The 22,604-nt window shown below is 44.8% G+C and overlaps 1 protein-coding gene across 2 annotated transcripts; it reads left to right on the forward strand.

Moving 5' to 3' along the window:
• The first annotated feature begins 1,486 nt into the window (after positions 1-1,486).
• TMBIM7 (protein lifeguard 1) lies at positions 1,487-21,640 on the forward strand. Of its 2 annotated transcripts, none has more exons than XM_059729007.1 (10): positions 1,487-1,776; positions 12,979-13,316; positions 15,683-15,761; positions 17,471-17,524; positions 17,632-17,722; positions 18,447-18,484; positions 18,566-18,653; positions 19,448-19,537; positions 20,015-20,062; positions 20,924-21,640. In XM_059729007.1, the coding sequence occupies exons 2-10, from the start codon at positions 13,013-13,015 to the stop codon at positions 21,071-21,073; spliced, it is 942 nt and encodes a 313-aa protein (XP_059584990.1). In that variant the 5' UTR covers positions 1,487-1,776; positions 12,979-13,012; the 3' UTR covers positions 21,074-21,640. The 2 variants fall into 2 exon arrangements, with proteins under 2 accessions (XP_059584990.1, XP_059584989.1); XM_059729006.1 differs by having other exon boundaries at positions 1,497-1,772.
• Positions 21,641-22,604: the final 964 nt, after the last annotated feature.

The raw sequence follows: 22,604 nt of genomic DNA on the forward strand, positions 1-22,604 counted from the left end.
GTGACTTGGATGACTACACAGTCCGGCTGGTGGCGAATTGTCTAGAGGTTCATACCCAGAGAGTCATAGTGGATGGGTTGGTATCGACCTGGAAGGGTGTGGGCAGTGGGGTTCTGCAGGGCTCAGTCCTTGGACCGATACTCTTCAATGTCTTCATCAGCGACTTGGACGAGGGAGTGAAGTGTACTCTGTCCAAGCTTGTGGATGACACAAAACTGTGGGGAGAAGTGGACACGCCGGAGGGCAGGGAACAACTACAAGCAGACCTGGACAGGTTGGACATATGGGCAGAAAACAACAGAATGCAATTCAACAAGGAGAAATGCAAAGTGCTGCACCTAGGGAGGAAAAATGTCCAGCATACCTACTGCCTAGGAAATGACCTGCTTGGTGGCATGGAAGCGGAAAAGGATCTTGGAGTCCTAGTGGACTCCAAGATGAACATGAGTCGTCAGTGTGACGAAGTCATCAGAACAGCTAATGGCACTTTATCATGCATCAGCAGATGCAAGACGAATAGATCCAAAGAGGTGATACTTCCCCTCTATCGGGCGCTGGTCAGACCGCAGTTGGAGTACTACGTGCAGTTTTGGGTGCCACTCTTCAAGAGGGATGCGGATAACCTGGAGAGGGTCCAGAGAAGGGCCACTCGTATGGTGAAGGGCTTGCAGACCAAGCCCTATGAGGAAAGACTGGGGCACCTGGACCTCTTCAGCCTCCGCAAGAGAAGGTTGAGAGGCGACGTTGTGGCTGCCTATAAGTTCATCACGGGGGCGCAGAAGCAAATTGGTGAGGTTTTACTCACCAAGGTGCCCCTGGCTGTTACAAGAAACAATGGCCACAAGCTAGCAGAGAGCAGATTTAGACTCGACATTAGGAAGAACTTCTTCACAGTTAGAGTGGCCAAAGTCTGGAATGGCCTCCCAAGGGAGGTGGTGCTCTCCCCTACCCTGGGGGTCTTCAAGAGGAGGTTAGATAAGCATCTAGCTGGGGTCATCTAGACCCAGCACTCTTTCCTGCCTATGCAGGGGGTTGGACTCAATGATCTATTGAAGTCCCTTCCAACCCTAGCATCTATGAATCTATGAAACTAGTTAGTCTCTAAGGTGCCACCTTGCCCTACCTTCTGCCTGACTTCAGACTGACATGGCTGATCACATCTACATTGGAAGGCTCTTATCTTGTTAAAATCAAATGGACATTTTATATAAAACAGATTTTTTTTTCCATTTGATGTGTTATGTTACCAATTTTGTAATGAATCATTCTTCATTTGTTCCTTGCAGAGTTTGTGGTCAGAGGGTGTGTTTTTATTCTCTTGCTTTTGAACTGGCTCAGAAAATTTTTGTTTGTTTGTTTTTTGCTCTTTTATGTTACAAGGTTTGTTGTTAGCACCTCAAAGGCTCTTATGGTTTAAATTACAATTTTTCTTTTCCTTTCTGTTCTGATAAAACTTTTCTTTTGTTACTTTTTCATTTGGTAGTCACATGTCTTTTGCTTTCCTTTTCACTTTCTCTGCTGACTGGAATCTTCCCTGCGTATTTGTTCTTTTAAAATTAAGGAGATATATTTCAGCTTAGAGTGCTCACCCGGAGACCTACTGGAGACCTGAAATTAAACGCCTCTCCCACCGTCCTTCCTGCTTCTCCCTACCGTTCTTTCCCAACTGTCACCTCCAGAATCTTGCTGCCTGGAGTTTCGCTGCCTTGTGTAACAACCGTCTTCCTGTCACCGTAGAAACGAGTGGGGAAGGGAGACCATTTCTGTCCCAAGTAGGTAATTAATATTGCCTGTTAAGACTGATTCTGTGAACATCACAATGTGAAATAGTGCTTCTAAGAGATCAAGCTCCTCTAGGGGGGTGTTTAATGCTCATGTATTTTTGGTAATTTCTTACCGTCATTGTCATAATTTTCTCTGCATCTTCTCCATTCACTTCTAACTTCTCCATCTTGCAATGTCCCCCAACCACTGCCACAAAGCTATTTTCCTTTGTGTTCACATAGATAGCATCTCTCTATCTGTCTTGAAGACATATGAAAGCTTAATCAGATTTGCTCCTTGTTTCTGGTAAAAATTCTGTTGTAATTACTCCTTGTGATTTTTAGTAAGAAGTATATCCCCCAAAATATTCTTATTTTAATTTTACAGTTTAAATTAATTTTGATTAATGCTATTGAACTTTAATTTGTTATGTTAGAAGGGAAAGCAGCTTTATTGTACAGGTGGAAAAATTTTAGCTGATGGATCAAAATACAACTCCAGAGGGACAGCTCATGTACTTGTACTGTACGTTAATGTAGTGAAACATTAACTACCTTTTCCACAAGGGAACAGTGGACTGTTAATCACACACTGATGTGACATTGTGATAAAAACATATCAAGTGAATTTTGTACAGGTGAAAGTATCAGACTATTTCTGTTTGGGGTGGGGGGTGAAATACTGTTTATTTAAAGAGATTTACAGGGAGTAGAAACTGCTACATTCATTACATCTCATTCATAATCTGGCAGGCTGGTTTTGCTCTCGTGCATATTTAGTCACTGCCTTTCCTGTTTAGACTATCCACAGAGTGGGCGGAAGTACGTTGACAAAATAATGTAAAGGGTGATGTTGGTTTTTGTGATGTAGACTTTGTGTCAAGAGCCAAACAGGGAAAATCAACTCTTTTTTCCAGAGGCCCCCAAATGGCACCTATAAATTAAGAGGTACTTATCATGTTTGTTTTATGACCTACCAAATGGGAGACCCAAGTACTACTGTTAAGGTTGTTCTGTTACTTCTCGGCCTGGAAGATATTGGCAAGCTGTAGTAGTTGGGCTATGGTTGAAAGTATGGATTTTCACTCGAGATATGTACAACATGACCAACATAAAAAAAAATAATGCCTAACTCCCTATTTTAGGCACCTAAAGAAATGGTCTGATTTCAGAAATACTGAGCACTTAGGAGAACACAAGTTCTTTTTACTTGTTTGCCCAGTTCTTTTTTAATTATAGATTCATAGATTCATAGATTCATAGATGTTAGGGTCGGAAGGGACCTCAATAGATCATCAAGTCCGACCCCCTGCATAAGCAGGAAAGAGTGCTGGGTCTAAATGACCCCAGCTAGATACTCGTCTAACCTCCTCTTGAAGACCCCCAGGGTAGGGGAGAGCACCACCTCCCTTGGGAGCCCGTTCCAGACCTTGGCCACTCGAACTGTGAAGAAGTTCTTCCTAATGTCCAGTTTGAATCTGCTCTCTGCTAGCTTGTGGCCATTGTTTCTTGTAACCCCCGGGGGCACCTTGGTGAATAAATCCTCACCAATTCCCTTCTGTGCCCCCGTGATGAACTTATAGGCAGCCACAAGGTCACCTCTCAACCTTCTCTTGCGGAGGCTGAAAAGGTCCAGTTTCTCTAGTCTCTCCTCGTAGGGCTTGGTCTGCAGGCCCTTGACCATACGAGTTGCCCTTCGCTGTACCCTCTCCAGGTTATCCGCATCCTTCTTGAAGTGTGGCGCCCAGAATTGCACGCAGTACTCCAACTGCGGTCTGACCAACGCCCTATAGAGGGGAAGTATCACCTCCCTGGACCTATTTGTCATGCATCTGCTGATGCACGATAAAGTGCCATTGGCTTTTCTGATGGCTTCGTCACACTGCCGGCTCATGTTCAACTTGGAGTCCACTAGGACTCCAAGATCCCTTTCCACCTCCGTGCCACCCAGCAGGTCATTCCCTAGGCTGTAGGTGTGCTGGACATTTTTCCTCCCTAGGTGCAGCACTTTGCATTTCTCCTTGTTGAACTGCATCCTGTTGTTTTCTGCCCACTTGTCCAGCCTATCCAGGTCTGCCTGCAGCTGTTCCCTGCCCTCCGGCGTGTCCACTTCTCCCCATAGCTTTGTGTCATCTGCAAACTTGGACAGAGTACATTTCACTCCCACGTCCAAGTCGCTGATGAAGACATTAAAGAGTATCGGTCCAAGGACCGAACCCTGCGGGACCCCACTGCCCACACCCTTCCAGGTCGAGACCGACCCATCTACCACGACTCTTTGGGTGCAACCCTCTAGCCAATTCGCCACCCACCGGACTGTGCAGTCATCCACATCACAGCCTCTTAATTTGTTCACCAGTATGGGGTGGGATACCGTATCGAAGGCCTTCCTGAAGTCCAGGTATACGACATCCACCCCTCCTCCTGTGTCCAGGCGTTTCGTAACCTGGTCATAGAAAGAGACTAGGTTGGTCAGGCACGATCTGCCCGCCACAAACCCATGCTGGTTTCCCCTCAGCATAATTTGCCCTGCCGGGCTCTCACAAATGTGAGCCTTGATAATTTTTTCAAATACTTTACCAAGGATGGAGGTGAGACTGACCGGCCTATAGTTGCCCGGGTCCTCCTTCCTCCCCTTTTTGAAAATGGGGACCACGTTAGCCCTTTTCCAGTCCTCCGGGACTTGGCCTGTGCGCCACGAGCATTCGAATATTCCCGCCAGTGGCTCTGCAATGACGTCGGCCAGTGCCTTCAGCACCCTGGGATGGAGCCCATCCGGGCCTGCCGACTTAAAGGCATCCAGTTCTTCCAAGTGACTCTGCACCACCTCAGGATCTACGCATGGAAGTCTGGCACCTTGCTGCTGCCTCTCTACAACCCCAGTGAGAGACTTGTCATTGCCCCTCGCTTAGGAACACTGAGGCAAAGAACTCGTTGAGGAGTTCAGCCTTGTCCCCTCTATCTGTCACCAATTGCTTCTGCCCATTTAGCAGGGGTCCTATTCCTCCCTGGGCCTTCCTTTTACTCCCTATGTATCTAAAAAACAATTTCTTGTTGTCCTTTACTTGGGTTGCCATCCTCAGCTCCATGGTAGCTTTGGCCCGCCTAACTGCCTCCCTACAAGCACGAGCAGAGGAGGTATATTCATCTTTAGTGATCTCACCCTGTTTCCACTTTTTATGTGCTCCCCTTTTGGCCCTTAGGCTGCCCTGGATTTCTCTGGTCAGCCATGGAAGCCTCCTGGCCCCTTTCCCTCTTTTGCCTTGCTCGGGGATCGTCTTGCTTTGTGCCCAAAGGATCGTTTCCTTTAGGCACAGCCACCCTTCTTGGGCACCCATCCCATCAAAACTCCTACTCTGCAGTGCTTCCTTGACTAATCGCCTGAGTGCAATGAGATCAGCTTTCCTAAAGTCTAGCACTTTCACCCTACTAGTTACCTTACCCACTCGCTGTCTTATGTTGAATTCTATCATAAGGTGATCACTGTCTCCCAGATAGCTACCGATCTGGAGGTCCCCTATCATGTCATCTCCCGTTGCCAATACCAGATCCAGTATGGCATTCCCCCTAGTGGGACCATACACCTCCTGTGTCAGGTGGAGGTCCTGTACACAAGTTAGAAACCTGCGTGAGCGATGGGACCTTGCTGTCTGCGTCTCCCAGCAGATGTCCGGGTAGTTTAGGTCCCCCATGACTACCGCCTCTTTAGCTTTTATGGTCTCCGAGAGTTGCCTCAGGAGCCCCGCATCTATTTCTTCCCCTTGGTGTGGGGGTCTGTAGCAGACCCCTACCACCAAATCCCTTTCTCCTTGCCCCCCATGTAGCCTAACCCACAATCCTTCTACTTCCTCCGCCTCGGATTCTGTCTTGATGAGGGTTGATGTATATTGCTCACTGACATAAAGTGCAACCCCCCCCCCCCCTTTCTTCCCCGACCTGTCCTTTCTGTACAATCTATAGCCCTCAATATGTACCGCCCAGTCATGGGGTGAATCCCACCAGGTCTCTGTTAGCCCCACTAAGTCATAGGTGTTTAGTGCAAGCAGGAGCGCTAGTTCATCCTGCTTGTTCCCCATGCTCCTAGCATTAGTATATAGGCACTTGAGCCCTGCGACTGGCGCCTTTGCTGCCCCCCTGCTCCCAGTCCCATGGGGCCCATTGTTTCTTACCTTCTTGTTCCTTACCTGTTCTGTTGTGCTGGCCTCCCCATGGCTTTCAGGTTCCCAATGTTCTCCTTCTTCAGGCTGGGCTGTCCTCGTGGGTGCCACATGGTTTGGTGGTCCACAGCTTCCCCTGCCCTCGTACTCCCCTCCCCCCGACGAGCCTAGTTTAAAGCCCGCCGGAGGAGATCCGCCAACCTAGAAGAAAACACACGCTTACCTTTGGGGGACAGGTGAAGCCCATCCCAGCTGAGCATGTCCCTCGTCGTGATGTGCGGGTCATGGTCCAGGAAGCCGAAGCCTGCCTCGAGACACCACTGCCGAAGCTGCCAGTTGGTCTCTCTGATGCAGTTCTCCTGCCGTCTTCCTCGTCCGGTCACTGGTAGGATGGAAGAGAAAACCACCTGGGCACCGAACTCCTTCAGCACGCCACCCAGAGCACTGTAGTCCGCCATCAAGTGATCGGTGGTTCTCCTGGCCGCATCATTAGTACCCACATGGACTAGGACCATGGGGTAGTAATCGGTGGGCTTGATCCTGGCCTGGATTACCTCCGTCACATCCCGAATCTTTGCTTCAGGGAGGCAGCATACCTCTCGTGCCGAGGGGTCCTGGCGACAGATGGGTCCTTCCGTACCTCTCAGGATGGAGTCACCTATGACGAGCACACATCGCCTCTTCCTCTGGGTCATCGTGGATCTCTTGATCTGTTTGGGGTGTGAAGAACGTGGTGTTTCTTCTTGCCCAAAGGTGTCCTCCTCCCCTTCCATCTCCTGCAGGGTCGCCAGGGCCTCGTACCTGTTCACCAGTCAGACTGGAGAAGCTGGTACCGGTTCTCTGCGTGCCGCTCCGGTCCTGGCTGTGACCGTCTGCCACTCTGCTGTGGAGGGTATTCCCCGGGGTGCTTCTTCCTTTGGTGCCTGGGCCTGCAGGGAAAGGAAATAACTGTCAATTTCATCCTCCGCCTCCCTGATCCCCCTCAGCCTGCTAACCTCCTTCCGGAGCTCCCTCCCCTGCGCCTCCAGGGCCCTAAGACGGGCACCTGCTGGACAGGTGTGGGGGCCCCCAATCTCTGCTCCCCCCGGCCCTGTTTGAAAATTTTGATCCTTTGCTATATTATCCCAGCCAATTTCCTGGTATCACAGCATGGTGGAACTTAAACTTAGGCTCAGTTAAAAATTAGGAGGGAAGACTTGGAGGAAGACAGACAACCATCTGGTTTCTACCTGGACCAGACAGGAACTGAGGGTTTTGGAGTGACGGTTCCAAAAGAATAATAACATGACACTTCTTCAGAATTTGAGCTTCTACTGGGTTTGAATGAGGTAAAAGAGTGCTGAGTTAGAAGCAGTTGAAGTAGTAAGAATCCTAATTCCTAAAATGTGACACAGATCAAAGTCTTGACTTCATCAGTATATGCAGTGTGTATTTCAAAACACCTGTACTATGAACCACTGTTCAATATATTGATTTAAAAAGTGTGGGGGTTTGTATTACTAGGTGGTTTTATATTGCATCGATAACAGTACATGAAAGTTGTGTTTATTTGTATTAGAATACTGAGTTATTTTCTGCATGGTATTCTGCATAAGAACATTTTAGTTGAATCATCATGACAGTGCAAATCATTGAAGTATATCCCTGGCTCAATAGATATGGCAAATTTGTAATTTTTTTCAGATAGATGCTTATTTATATCACTAGTAGTGCAGATATAATTATTGCAGTTGGGGGTTGGATGTTTGGAAAAGATGACAACCCTAAAGACAGAGGCGCTTTTTGAAGGACAGTTCATTGCTTGCTTCTCTTTCCTGGTTTGATCCAGAGACAGGACCTTGTGTACTTATACGCTTCTGTTTCAGTAAGGTGTTCTGATAATGCTCAGCTGACCCACTTGCAAATCCCATTGATCACTTATTTCTCATTTTTGCTCACAGAAGAAGCATATGGGGATCCGGTTAAGATCCACAAAGGGACCTTGATGCTTAAGTGTCAGTTTAGGTGCCTAAACCCCAAATGTTGACCCTTAAAACTCCCATTGAGCTGACACCAACCCCGGAAGGCTTGAGGTTGTGGGCATCAAGGTTTCCAGTGGTAAAGTTTCTTGGTGCTGAACGTTCCATTCCTGGGCATGCTCAGAAGCACCTCAGTCTGGCTAGTGCTGAGTGAGTTGGCACCTATCTTGCACCTGTGCATCAACAAGATCCACAGACTAGGTTCTCTTTTGCCTGTCTCATCTTCGGGTTCTGATCTTGGTGGTATTCTCAGAAGATACCTGGCAAATACAACTCTGAGCAGAACAAAGGAGGCTGTGCTGCTGGGCGTCCTCCCTACTTTATCCAGTAGTTTGGCAATTAGAGCACTCCCCCAGGACCTGGGACTTCCTTGCTCTCCACTGTATGAGCTGAAGCTGGAGTAATTAGCTCTTTTATAAGTAAGGATTCATAAAATCATAGAATCATAGAAATAGGGTCGGAAGGGACCTTGCAGATCTTCAGGTCCGACCCCCTGCCTGGGCAGGAAGAAAACTGGGCTCAAATGACCCCAGCCAGGTAGGCATCAAGCCGCTTCTTAAAGACCCCCAGGGTAGGAGCCAGAACTACTTCCCTTGGAAGTTAGTTCCAGATCCTAGCCACCCTGACTGTGAAGTAGTGCCTTTGGATGTCTAATCTAAACCTACTCTCCAACAACTTGTGGCCGTTATTCCTTGTTATCCTGGGGGGTGCTGGGGGAAACAAGGTCCCCCCTAGTGAGTTTATAGACGGTCACCAGGTCCCCCCTTAGCCTTCTCTTGTGGAGGCTGAACAGGTTCAGGTCCCGTAACATCTCGTTGTAGGGTCTGCCCTGCTGTCCCCGGATCATGTGGGTGGCCCTCCTCTGGACCCTCTCAATGTTGTCCACATCCCTCTTGAAGTGGGGTGCCCAGAACTGGACACAGTACTCCAGCTGTACTCCAGTGTCACGTAGAGGGGGAGGATTACCTCCTTGGACCTACTTGAGATGCACCTGTGGATGCACGATAAGGTCTGGTTAGCCCTGCTGACCGTGACCTCGCATTGTCGGCCCATGTTCATCTTGGAGTCAGTAATGACTCCAAGATCCCTTTCTGCCTCTGTGCTCTCAAGAAGGGAGTTTCCCATCTTATAAGTGTGCTGCTGGTTACTACTGCTCAAGTGCAGCACCCTGCACTTGTCAGTATTGAAATGCATCCTATTTTTGTTAGTTCACCCCTGCAACCTATCCAGGTCTTTCTGCAGTCTCTCCCTCTCTGCTAATGTGCCCGCCTCTCCCCATATTTTAGTATCATCAGCAAATTTGAACAGGTAGCTTTTTACCCCGTCGTCCAAATCGCTGATAAAGAAGTTGAACAGCGCGGCCCCAAGGACTGAGCCCTGGGGGACTCCACTGCCCACTTCCCCCCAGGTCGAATATGACCCGTCCACCACCACCCTCTGAGTACGACCCTTCAGCCAATTCGCAATCCATCTGACCATGTAGGCAGCGATGCCACAGTCACCTAGTCTTTTAATGAGGATGGGGTGTGAGACAGTGTCAAAGGCCTTGCTGAAGTCCAGAAAGACTACATCCATGGCGACACCTGCATCCAATGCTTTTGTGACTTGATCGTAAAAGGCAATCAGATTGGTCTGACATGACCTGCCCCTAATGAAACCGTGCTGGTTGCCCTTGAGCATCATCCCCGATGCCGGCCCGTCACAGATGTGCTCCTTGATGATCTTCTCAAAGAGTTTCCCCAGGATTGAGGTAAGACTGACGGGCCAATAGTTGCCTGGGTCCTCCCTCCTCCCTTTTTAAAGATGGGGACCACATTGGCTATCTTCCAATCATCTGGCACCTGGCCCGAGCGCCACGAGTGCTCGTAAAGCTGTGCCAAGGGCCCTGCAATAACCCCTGCTAGCTCCCTCAACACCCTGGGGTGGAGAGCATCTGGACCTGCTGATTTGAACACATCCAGCCCCTCCAGTAGCACTCTCACCCGGTCCTCCTCAACCTTAGGTCTTGAGGCATTCCCCTCGAGAATTCAGTAGAGCAGTGATCAGAACCCAGGTCTTCTCTCCTGGAGCAGGCTGCAAGCTTTAAGATATAGAATCACGCTCACAGTTGCATCCTTTTTCTGTCCTAATTAATATTCTAAATACTGACCAAAGCAGAGCAGCTTTTACAGGAGGAACTGAAGGTGTATACCTCAAACATCTTCAACCTTTTTAGACTCAGGGCACCTTGACTTGCAGACAGAGGGAGCCCCTCCTTTTCCTGACACATGAGACATGTCTCCTCTCCCCATCCCCCCTCCCCATTTTGCCTTGATGCATGAAGCTCAGGGGTTGCCCTTTTCCCACTGGGAAGCATAAGGGCAGAGGCAGCACATAATGTGTCCTGTCCATGGTGGTGGCACTGCTGGTCTGAGCTCTCAGATAGGACAGCAGCAGCAGAAGCTTCATAGCAACCCTTCCTAGCAGGCCTGGCTGGAACGAGAGACACCCTTCCTGCCACTGCTGCTTCCCAGTCTAGCCTCACATGGCATTTCCCATAAACGGGTGTGGTAAGGCAGTTCTACCTGGCAGCACCCTTAAAAGGATCTCATGGCATCCCAGGGTGTTGTGTCCCTCCACTGAGAATCATTGCCCTATTCCTATAGGATATTCCCAAGTGAGGTGGGAATGTAAGTTCAAATTTCCTGGACCAGGAGAAGGAGTTAGCCCCCCGTCTCCCACACACTGTGTATGTGTTCTAGCCACACGACGTCTAGAAGAGGGAAGCACCACTGACTTCTTCAGATACTCTCTCAGGGACAGGACCAACTTACCAGTACTTCCCCAGAGTTTCCCAATGCCTGAAGCTTACAAAGAACCTTTTCCCAACTATTTAGTTGGTCTAATAAAAGATATCACATCTACCCAAATAACCTTTCCAGTACTTCCTCACTCTTTCAAAGACAGGCTTAGTGCTCTAACTCCAGGAAGGCCTTGCACAAGCTTCGGAAAATTTGGATCTAAATCCATCAGCTTCTTTCTGACACTTATGTAATAACAGAGCCAGCCCATGCAGGTGTGGCTAGTTAAAGGAAAGAGCAGCTGCCTCAAAACTTGTCATCAGCTAATGAGCCAGTGTGCGAAAGTCCTGCATTAGAAGCCAGTTATTTATTAGTCTATATGTTAAATAGACTTTTTAGAAAGACTAGTTTTGGTTGGTCTCCCTCTGATTGCAGGATGTGCTCTGAAAACAGGAACATAATTCATTAGGTTGGTTATTTTATTTTGTATGTATTTTTCTCAGTTCTGGTGCTTTCTCTTAAATATAGCCTTAGTAATAAGCTGGTGATACTGCAACTAAAACTATCAAATTTAATAACATGTAAGTCTTAAACTTATCTTTTGCACTTTAATCATTATGGATAAATTAATTAGAATCAAATGTAACTTTTTTGTTAACACTTCTTATGTTTTATTGTCAGTATTGAAGAGGATGTATTTCTTGTTGTTCAAATTAAAACAAACAAAGCTAGCATTATATTGGAAGTCAATTTCAGGTTTTGTTAAAATCATTATTCTAAAATACTGTAAAATTGTCAGATTTTTTTTCCAAAGATAAAAAAATTATAGGAATGCACATTCCCAAGAAAGAAAAAAATAAATCCAAATGTTTTTGTTTTAATTGCCAGGAGTATAGATCTATTATAATACTGTATCCCTTATCCCTTCTATTTGCCAACTGTTCAACTTTTACAGAAAATAAAAGTTAACCTTCCCAAGCTTTATCTCTTGGGCCTGTAGAATGTGTTGTCTCAGAAAGCTTTAAGCCAAATGCTTTTTCAAAGGGCTGAAGACTTCTATGAATTACAGAATGTCGTTAGCTTTGCTGGTACTATAATAAAAGTAAGCAAACACCCTGCTGTAGGGCACAAAACACTGCTGGTGCTGTTCTAATAGGAAAGTGAGGTACTCAGTTGCCAGTGGGGATTGGAAAGGATTCCTTTCTTGCATTTGCCATACAGCACTGTATCATTGGTAAACCGAGGAGACTTAGTGGTGGTTGCTGTTGCGCAGTGCTTTTTTTGCCCTTAAAGAGGGAGGACATTTTCTCCTGAAGCATTTAAAAGTGTTGGTTACTGTTGGAGGCAGGGCACTAGGGTACTTTAATCTGAATCAGTGTAGTGATTTTTCTGACTATTTCATTGCATAACTGGGTTGAAATGAAGTATTTTTGTTAAGAAGGTCAAGTAGTATAGCTTTCCTGACTAGGACCAGGTTTTGGTATCCCTGTGTATTTGGCAGGTACACACGGTAGATGCTACCAAGATCAAATAGTTTTGGTCTTGATACAAGGGCCTGGCACCCTGGAATTAAGCAATTTAAGGTTTAATCTCTCTCTGATGGCTTCTTATTTTTGTATGACTTTGTGGACTCTTCAGAGTGTCTGCTCATTGTGGCAACTCCTTAGAGCACAGTCTTATACAAAATGGGGAGAAATGGAACGGTCAGGGTTTTACTGCTGCAAACAAACCTACACAAGCTAGTAATTTTTTCTATGGGTGGCTTTTATATTGTCATGGCTCACAAAGGAGAGAAAGGTGTCTTTATCTAGCTCTCCTTGAACACTTCCTGCCACGTAAATAATTTCTTAACTCTGATAAAGAAGTCAGGTGTGACGAAAATTGATCAACAGTTTGGTATAAGGCAGGATCTTAGTCTGACAGGAGCTCAGTTTTGCTTGTTCTCTCATACAAATAAAGTCTCTATTCTGGGGGAGAAATAACGGTAAGTTAATAACAGGCCTTAATTTGACAATGTTAATAGCTGTGTAATTGTTACTATGGCTAGGAACTTGTATTTTTCTGTTAATAGAAAAGATGCATAATTCCCTTATTTAAGAGGCTGAAGTGTTTTTATACATGGTCTTGTTAAGTTAAAGGAAGAATGGTATGTGTGTGTATTTTGAGGGGAGGGAGAGGCAGGAAGGAGAGGGGATGTCACTGATTCAGGTGTAAAGTAGCCTGTCTGTAGATATAATGCTACTAACTCATTTTGTTTCAGTTGCTCTGACAGAAAAGAAAAGTGTTATCTGAAGATGGAGAGAAACGAATCATCAAATTATCCTGGAGCTGCAGGAGAGAGTCCCTTCAATAAGAACCAGTATCAGGGCAGGGGGGTTCCACCAGCCCAATATTGGGTCCAGAGTCATCCACCGGCAAACCCTTCACCTTATGTTTTGAATGTGGAGAATCCAGATCTGCCGCCTCCTACCTACCAGCATCAAGCAGCTGGAGAAGGAATGCCAAATGATTGTCTGGCTGCAGCCCATGACAAGCCCCCTGCATATCAGAGTCCTATGGAAGAGTCCAGCCAATTCTCTGACAAGGCTATCCGCCAAGGTAAGAAGCGGGTGAATTCATGACCTAGGCTTCATTCTGAGAAGCAGCTATGCTAAGGGGGCAGAGGAGGAAACTCATTCAAAGGCACTCTTGGATGTAACTGTCCTTGTTGGAGAAATTAAACATAGGGAGCTCTAAAAACTAGCCCATGATCTTGCTAAAGTACCTTCTGTGCAGTTAGTACCATATTGGAATCTCACAAGTCTCCCGTAAACAGTGTAGCATACTTGCTGGTGCAAGATAACATAAATTAAAAGTTGACCAGGGTTCCCTCATTTATTTTCACAATAAATTACTTTTTATGCTTTGTAGGTTTATCTATTGGAAACCATTATGTGTGTCCAAAGTACTGCAGAGCATCTATCTAATTAAACTATACTCTTTGAGGGTTTTCTGTGGGTGTTCAGGTTCTGTAGCACAACTTGAAAGATGGCCACTTGCTTGATAGAGTATATGATGTTTTAAAATCTTGATTTTTAGAGCCTTTTACCACTTCAAATCCCCTTGCTGTCTAGATGCTGAAAGTCTCAGCAAACTCCAAACCATGTCCCTGTATTCTTGTCTATATAATATTGAGGTTCAGCTTTAAGGGTTGAGGACAGCTCAAACCATGGGCTGCCTATGCCTATCTTGTACTCAGTTACCACAGTTCTCCACATTGTAATTTTTGAGCATGCCATTAAGGCATGTCCTAGATACTCTTGGGGAGTCCTTCTAGGAACAGATCTGTAGGTTACTTGTCTCCATTTCCCGAACAGGAGGGAGAGAAAGGTGTAGAAGTGTCAGAAGTTAGGTAGGGAAGTGCTGCTGGCAGATTTCATGGGCCAAACGCACTGCAGATAGAAGTGGACTAGGAAGTGAGTGGATATAGGGTCAACTTCCAGTTCAGAAATTCAGCAAAGTTTCCAGAGTTGGGCTGGACTACCCTTGGGCCCAGCTAAGAGGCTCATGGTATAGATGATCGGCAGGTACGGGCTTGAGGTAAAGTTAACATTATCAGTGTGAATTGATTGTGAGAGCTATTTTGGCAAAGCCAACATGGAATTTTTAGCACCACTAAAATTAATATACAACAAATGATGCTGCAAAATATATCTCCATAATCTCATTATGGGTTGTGCTCCCAGATGCGTCTGAGCTTTGCAGCCCTCTAGAACATGCATGGCTCTCTGGGACTGTACAAGCATCTTCTCAGGGGTATGTTCAAAGTGATCTGTGGTGCAGTGCCCCACTTGCTATTTACATAGCTTGCTATGGATATAAAAACTTGTTTTGTCCCTAAAGGACTTTATATTTTTTAGCTAGATTTCCTGGCAGAAGGTGGAATTCTGATAGCTATTTCATGGTTGTTCACATTTAATATTTGCATTTAGTTGCATTTACATGCAGCATGGACTGATTTAGGTTCTAGCCCTCCATGACTCAGATGTCCCATGAACTTAGTACCCAGATTCACCTTTGGAGCCAGGTCTTATTTCTTTTAAGGCCTTGCCTACATTAGGCTGTTTTGGCCACCAAAAGTTCTGCTGACAGAGACAAGCCACTACAAGAGACCCGCCAGAGCACATTCACAGCTCAGTGGAACTGGACAGATCCATGTAGCTCTACTTTACAGCTGTGCTGGCCAATTGTGGAAGGCACTATGGCACTGGGGGCCAGCCTGTTTGGCAGGTGTGCCCTGTGTTCCCTACCTGATTCCATTTCTGCCTTCTGCTTCCTGCCCTGTCTGCTGCTGTGCTGCCCGTCCCCTCCCTGATCTGCTGCATGCCACACAGAGGCTGTCCCTGCCACTTGTGGTACCCATGTCTAAGGTTGGCTCCAGTATGAAAAGGCATTGCTGTTAAAGGGCTATCTATGGCAGTTGGTAGTGGACATGGTATGCTTACCTGCGGCTTCTGTAGGTTTTTCACTATTGCCCAGCAGCTTTCTGTGTGGGAGCTGGTGTTGCTCTGCCAGATGAAAAAAGGGGCTGTAACTTCACAGTGGTGCTGTGGGTATGGACACAATCATATCTACACAGTCTTCAGCAACTGTCTGCTGGCAAAAGTGGTGCATCTGACACTAGAACACCTAATGCCTTTTTGAAAAACACAAAAAACTTCACTAAAGAAAAATCAGACTTTTGGCTTCAAAGGAACTACTTGTGGATTGATATACATTCTTCTTGCAGGCTAGTAAATGCCATATCTACTTATTCATATTTCTCTCTCTGTATCAATCCATTAGTAAGCTGTGTGTATGTGTGTGTTTTAACGCTATAGATATAATCTAAATTGTTTAATTCATGCTAGTTTAAAATGGAATGATGTTGAGCACAAATTTACTGAATCCATCTACTTTGAAATAATATCTGCATTATTTTCTAGCTTTCGTCAGGAAAGTGTATCTCATCTTGACTGTTCAGCTGGCTGTAACTGTTGGCATAATCTGCATGTTTATTTACTGGTAAGTGTTTTGCAGTGCTTTTTTGTGGGTTTTTTTTGTCCTCATTAACGTATCAACAGCCAAAACTGTGATTCAGTTCAAAGCAATCACAGATCTGTTAGAATTGGCTTGTAAATTCTGTGAAGAGCCCTCCTCCTTGTCCAGTTAGTCTCCCTTTTCAGTCTATGTTTCACCAATTTTATTCTTTTCTCTGCACTGATCTGTCTTCTGCCCTTCTTAGCTGCTTCTTACAGGTTCCTTACCCAGCTTTTCCCAAGCAACATTTCTCATTCCTTCCCTTCCTGCCTCTAGTCTCAGTTTTTCCAGACTTCTTTTCCAAATCTACTCTCTTTTACCCTCCATATGGTTCTTTTGTTACATATACATTCAAATGATGCAGTCTTCCCCACTGAGTGGCTTGGATGCTGGTGGTAGTGTGGGAAGCATCATTAGAACCCAGGCAAGAGTCCTAGTTCCACTGTCCAGCACTACCCAGCCAGGAACAGCCATGACCGGGAAAGTCTGACTCTCCAGCCTGGAGAGAGTGCATGAATTCCTGTCATACGTAGGAAATGTGACAGGATGGAGGATGCTCAGTAAGCATGGAGCTTTACTTAAGCCAGTGGTTCCCAGCCTTTTCGGTCAGGCACCCTCCACCACTTTTTAAAAATGTGGCAGCAGTTCCAGTTGTGAACTACTGTTGTGCTCAGCTTGCCTTAGTGCTTCTCTACCAGGTACTGCTGGCAGGTACAGCTGTCTCATGTGCCTGCTGCATGTGTGCATGCTCCTCTTTGGGGGTGCCAGGAAGGGCTGGAGCATAGGTGAGCACTCCTGTCTGCTTCATGCTTATCAGAGAGTCCTAGTACAGGAGGAGCGCATGTGTACTGCAGCCCTAAATTCTAGAGATTTCTCCCTGGCTGTGGCAGCAACAGGGATGGTGCTTGTGAGGCATCTTGTGGCACCCCAACTGAGAACTGTTGACCTAAGCCCTAGCATGTCTTTATTGAACATGCCCAAATGGCTTATTTTTTCAGTCTGGCACTGTGCAAATTTGGCCAGGTTATTCCATGAGGATGGCAGAAGGCCCATCCTTGAAGTTAAGGCCACCTCATGCCAAATCTCAAATTCCTGCCCTAAAGCATGATGATGCCTGAGCCTCTCAAAGAAAAGGTAGCTGGAGTCTCCGAAGTGGGCAAAATGTTTTGGCTGAAGTAAAAGTCCTGAGGTCAACACCTGGCACATATTTGCACAGCTTGAACACTAATTTAGCAAAAGAGGTTTTTTTGCTTGTTTTTTTTAATAAAGCAACTGATGTCTGACAGTAGCAGGAGTTTACCAGCCTGGTTGGTGGTAGTGCCAGCCCTGTCTGTCATGGCTGCTTCAGGTTGTGTGTTTCTGGTTCATGCCTACAGCTCTGGAGGAGAGAACAGGGGAGAGGGAATTAATCTCTTGAAGTAAGTGGGAGGAATTCCTGCTTGTGGTGTGGAAGGCCTCTGGTTTAAAGCTGAGGTTGAAGCAGGCTTCTCGACTACTTTTAGGTATGATGAAAAGTTAAGTTTCTCTTTTGCATCATAGCTCATTTTCAGGTTTCTTTTCAGTTTGGTATAAATGCCCCCAAATACAAATTATGAAACAAAGCCAGGGAGGACAGCTTTATTAGTGACAGGCCTAAAAAATCTATTCACCCAGAGCTTTGTCTCAAACTCTGTTTCCTTTTTGTCTTGGATTAGGAGGAGACTTAAAGCATGGATATGGATGAATCCCTGGTTTACATACGTTCTGTTGTGAGTACATGGCATTTGGCTAGTAAGAGAGATGGTCCATTATGAATGTTATATAAGTTTAAATGTTACATTTAAACTGTTTAACACAAGTTCTTTCTACCTCTTAGTCCAGCGATCCTTATTTTGGCAATTGTCCTTGCCTGCTGTGATAATGCCCGCAGAAAATTTCCATTGAACTTAATTTTCTTGGCAATATTTGTAAGTACCTCACTAGAATTAATGAAGCTCTCTTATTGTCTATGCTCTATTTCCACTAACGTGTGTTATGTGTGTAATGACACATTATAACCTGCCTGACATCTGAGTCCCCAGGTACCTCTCCACTTTCATCCCCCTTCTCTCTACCTCCCCCCACCTCCCCAGTCTCTCACCCATTGACTCCTCAATCTACATTTTCACTGACTGCCTGTCTTGTATGCATACCAGTCCAGCCGCTGGCTTCTTTACTTTTCATTCCATCCAGGAAGAGCACACACCAACTGCTGAAACTTCCTTAGCCTGACGAAGGGTTTTTGAACCTGAAAGTTTGCTTAATAATTGTTTTCCAACTATTTAAGTTGGTCTAATAAAAGATATCAGATTCATCCAAAGAACCTTGTCTCTGCCTATGTCTTTAGACCAACACGGCTACAACCTACACCCCTGTTCTACCTTTCTGAATTTCACTGCCCTGAGAGGCCGTCTGAATTGGATGTGCCCGTCTCATCTGCAGACATCAAAAGACCCTGTTTTAATTGGAGGCACATGTAATCTGATGCCATTGTGACCATTTTGCTTTGCAGTTCTACATAAACTTTCAATAAGGTTGTGAACTTCCTCATCCTCTGGTGGGAGGAGCACATTCTCATCCCAGTATTGGTAATGGTAATGACTGCCAAACATTTTTCCTCCTTGCAACTTATTATTTCTGCTTCATTTATAGACAATCCTTGAAGGCCTAATGCTTGGATCAATTTCAGCGTAAGTCTTTGACCAGTATTTGAATTGTTGGTACTACCTTAATTGTAGTTCACTGATATTTGGTTTATGCTTGGGTTTTAGCCTATTCTATGCGGATGCAGTGATGTGGGCCATTGGTGCAACAACGTTTGTGACTTTAGGACTGTCTGTATTTGCTCTGCAGACAAAAGTAAGTTTTCATTAATACCCTGTCAGCAAGTTACAGTAAGCTAATAAACACCCTGCCACTGAATTACATGGGACTGGTTTTTAAAGCATGCCCTTATGGCTTAATTGGAAGCTTTGTGGCAACTAATAAATGCTGGCTCCTCATGGCAATTGCTCCATTGTGACTGCTGTTAAAACACTTACAGGAAATTATTTCAATTAATTAAGATTTCAAATCAAATGGCAAAGCACCTTCAGTAACTTAGCCTTCATGTATATATGACTGATTGAAGTGGATGTGTTAAATGTGGCAATGCTTGCCCCTACTCAGTCCATTGTAGTGGCAGTCTTGGGAGACTGGTGATTGATAATCACCAGGTATCCTGTCCTTACTTCATTGGGGTCTTTGGTGATTTTTTTTCCTTTATTTTAAAAATCACACCGGGGTCCAGGCATAAGCTAGGTGATGATAACTTCAGTGGCACTGGGACTTAAATGGCTATGAATATGCCCATTGGTAGAAATGTAGCTGCCTATAGCCATGAGGGAGGGTTTTTGAGATTCTTGGTGGTTTTCTAAAGTGGCAGTTAGGTTCACAAGTCTCATTGTGATTCCAGCCCTAAATACTTAAACAAAGGACTCTTTCAGCATTACTCTTAAGCAGGGAATTCCTATCTAGGAGTAGAAAACTGTCCTTTCTCCCAGCTCTGGGCATTTGGACAAGTAGCAGCTCTGCTTACCCATGTGACATGCTGTGCAGGAAGTGGTATGACAGTCGGATCTAACCAACTTAGTTTGAATCTATTTTATCTTCAGTGGGACTTTACCATAGCATCTGGAATCCTCCTAGCTGTAGTCCTGGTGCTGATGGCCTTTGGTATTCTTTGTGCCATCATACGGTCATTTGTGAGTATACTTCACACCGTCTCTTATGAAAGCTTACAATACCTATGATTTCTTTAAAAGTTACTTTGTCTTACTTTTAAATATTCTCTGTATTTTAGTTCCAGCTTGTCTTAAGACAAGCTAACATATGGCTCCCTGCATCTACTGTTTTTCTCTAAGTGGCTTTGCATTTCTCTGAAAAAAGCCTTCAGTATCTATTCCCTTATCCCGCTTCTGTCAGGCTTTGCTACAAAATGCCTCTCTTCCCTCTCCCATGCTATATCAAAATGCAGAGCCAAACTCCTGGGTGAAACTTTACTGATTTAATTCAAATTTAACAGGGATAAAATTGGATCATTCTGTCTGTGCAACAGAAGTAGATCTTTTAAGTTTCTTGAATATAACAGAACTGGTGGTAGCATGATAATGAATAGTTTTACATAACAGATCTGTTTGGATCTAGATATAATTGAACTCACTTTTTCTCCCCCGCTGCAGTGGCTGCAGATAGTTTATGCCTCAATAGGAACACTGGTTTTCAGTATAGTAAGTATTTCTTTCTTTGTTCCTCTTTTTCCCCCTTACAATTAATCTACAGAGACTTTACTGCTCGGGGTTTGCCTCACACAGCAACTTGTGTAACAATTTCAGAGGTTCTAACCTGATTAAATATGGCTCCGGTCCTGTCTATACAACAGGCAGTGGTATAACAAGCAGAGCTAGTGCCTGAGGCAAACCCTGGCACCAGGGTTTGAGATCAGGGAGCAAGTTCTGAGAGCTTGATTTCTGCACTGCTATAGTGTGCATGCTGGGGTAGGATTAGGTGGGCTGGTGGTGGAAGTACTACACAGTGCAGAAAGAACTAACTTGGAATTTTAAATGGCTCTTTGCTCAGTTATCTTGCAGGAGAAGCTACCTCAAACTCTTTTGTTAACACAAGGGATGCTCCCTCCTCCTATACAGGGTTCAATCGTTTGAACTTTGACATTCAGCTCCTCAGAGCTGAAGAATTTGAATTGAAGTTTCCTCTGTTCATGTCTATCACCGCTCTTAATCATTATGCAGTTATTTTCAAGAACAGGCACTGCCTGTGTACATATCGGGGTCTGTGAAGAGGATTTCCGTTTAAAAAGCTCCCAGTAGGCAGCCCAAACACTTGAGTTTGTGTTTAAAAAAATCTGGTCATGTAAAGCAAACTTGTAATAATTGAAGGAATTTACACTAGCTACAGTGGCTAAAATTTAGCCATTGAATAATCTGACCAGCTACATCCATTCTTGTTTATGGAAAAGTCACTGGGACCATAACAAGCACTTATCTGCCAGAGAGAAAACAGTTTATATGGGTCAGGAGAGTTCACATTTTGTATCTGTAAAACTGATGGGTTTTCTTGGGTTTATCTTTCAGTATCTTGTGGTGGATACACAGCTCATGCTTGGAGGAAAGCACCGGTATGGTTTGAATCCTGAAGAGTATGTCTTTGCAGCACTGAACCTCTATCTTGATATCTTAAATATTTTCTTGTTCATACTCCAGTTAATTGGGCTTTCACGCTGAAAAGCTACTGCACGTGAACTGAGACATGACAGTACAGAAACCATGTGAGGCAAAGTTTAAGTGCAAAGCTAAAAAAAAACCTTACAAAAATGTTCTTGGTTTCAGGCTATTGCCACATAAAGAATAGTTCAGTAAAGTACAACCCTTATACCTGAAACCACACACAGTTTCAAGAGTCCCTCCAGCAGCCAGACTTAAGCCGACCAACAACTCAATTTAAACATGAATTTCAAAGGTGAAATGCAACCTCAATCCTCATGGAAGGGCCAAACAAGGTTTGTAGCTGTGATGAAATAAGGACAAACTAGCTCACACTCAGTATTTGGGTGTATTTTTTTAAACAAGGGTTCAAATAGTGCCTAAAAATTGTGATAAGATGAATCTGAAATAAAGTACCTACACTGTCTTGTTCATATATGGATACTGTGACCTAGTTAAGCAATTCTTTACATAATTCTTTCTGTATCTATTTACATTTGACATAAAGTGTGTTGTATCTTGAGAAGTCAAGTTTTACTGTCATAAGTGTCTAATACATGTAGAGGAATAAATCTAACTGTAATTGGTGTTTCCTGTATACTTCTTTGCACTAGAAAAGGTGAGATGGTGATGTGTTTTCCAGCTAAAACCATAATACAGCTAGCAATGGTTTTTTATGCTTTGCAGTGAGAATAAGGGGGAGAGATGGAGTCCAGATAATGAAACAACTGGAGTTTTTCCTATTCTATAGACAACAAGGTAAAGGACACTAGCTGGTAGCAGTGGGTCTAGAATAAGGCTTTTCTCCCTTGTCAATATCTTTGAGGTAGGAGACCAAGAAGCCCCAGTTAAATACAGAGAAAGCTTTGTTATCCGGCACCTATGGGGAATAGGGGGTGCCAGATAACCGAGTATGTTGGTAACCTGAGAGACCTGAACAGGCATTTTTGCCTCTTCCACTGCGCCGCCCCATCCACTGCATCCAGTGCGCCTCCACACCTCCTGCCACGTCAGTGTGCCAGAGGACAGGGAGGGGGACCCTGGGCACACTGGAGAAAGGTTGCTAGGCCCCAGGTCATGGGGGCTCAGTGAAACCGGAAGTGCCATGGTGGGTGCTTCTGGCTTCACTTTTGCTGTGTCGACTGGCATGCCGGTTAGTAGAGCATGCCAGCTTGTAAGATGCTGGATAACGCGACTTTTACTGTAGAGCACTAAGTCTGGGCCATACTGGATTCAGCATGCTTAAGTTGTTTAAAGCCTTGTTTATGACATAATTTCTCTTGTAAACTCTTGTAAACGTTAGCTTATGAAAGAAAAAATAATAGATCTTTTTTAGAGCCTCAAAACCTTAATATCTTAGAGTAACACTTGATATTACAGTTATGAAAGATAAGTATATAAAAATACTATAACAATCTCAGACTCTTGAGGAATATTTACATTAAATAATTGTAAATTACTTATATATATTGTAATAATGTAGTACGTGCTAACAAGACAATCCAGGCATCCTATGTCCATTACTAGCACGTTTTTAAAACTAATAGAATTT

Source organism: Alligator mississippiensis, chromosome 5 (assembly GCF_030867095.1).
Source record: "Alligator mississippiensis isolate rAllMis1 chromosome 5, rAllMis1, whole genome shotgun sequence".
Classification (NCBI taxonomy): Eukaryota; Metazoa; Chordata; order Crocodylia; family Alligatoridae; genus Alligator; species Alligator mississippiensis.

Coding starts and splice junctions, on each gene's coding strand:
- TMBIM7 (XM_059729007.1), top strand. CDS start 13,013: ATGGAGAGAAACGAATCATCAAATTATCCTGGAGCTGCAGGAGAGAGT. Junction 13,317..15,682: donor TGACAAGGCTATCCGCCAAG/GTAAGAAGCGGG, acceptor ATTATTTTCTAG/CTTTCGTCAGGAAAGTGTAT. Junction 17,525..17,631: donor TGGTTTACATACGTTCTGTT/GTGAGTACATGG, acceptor TCTACCTCTTAG/TCCAGCGATCCTTATTTTGG.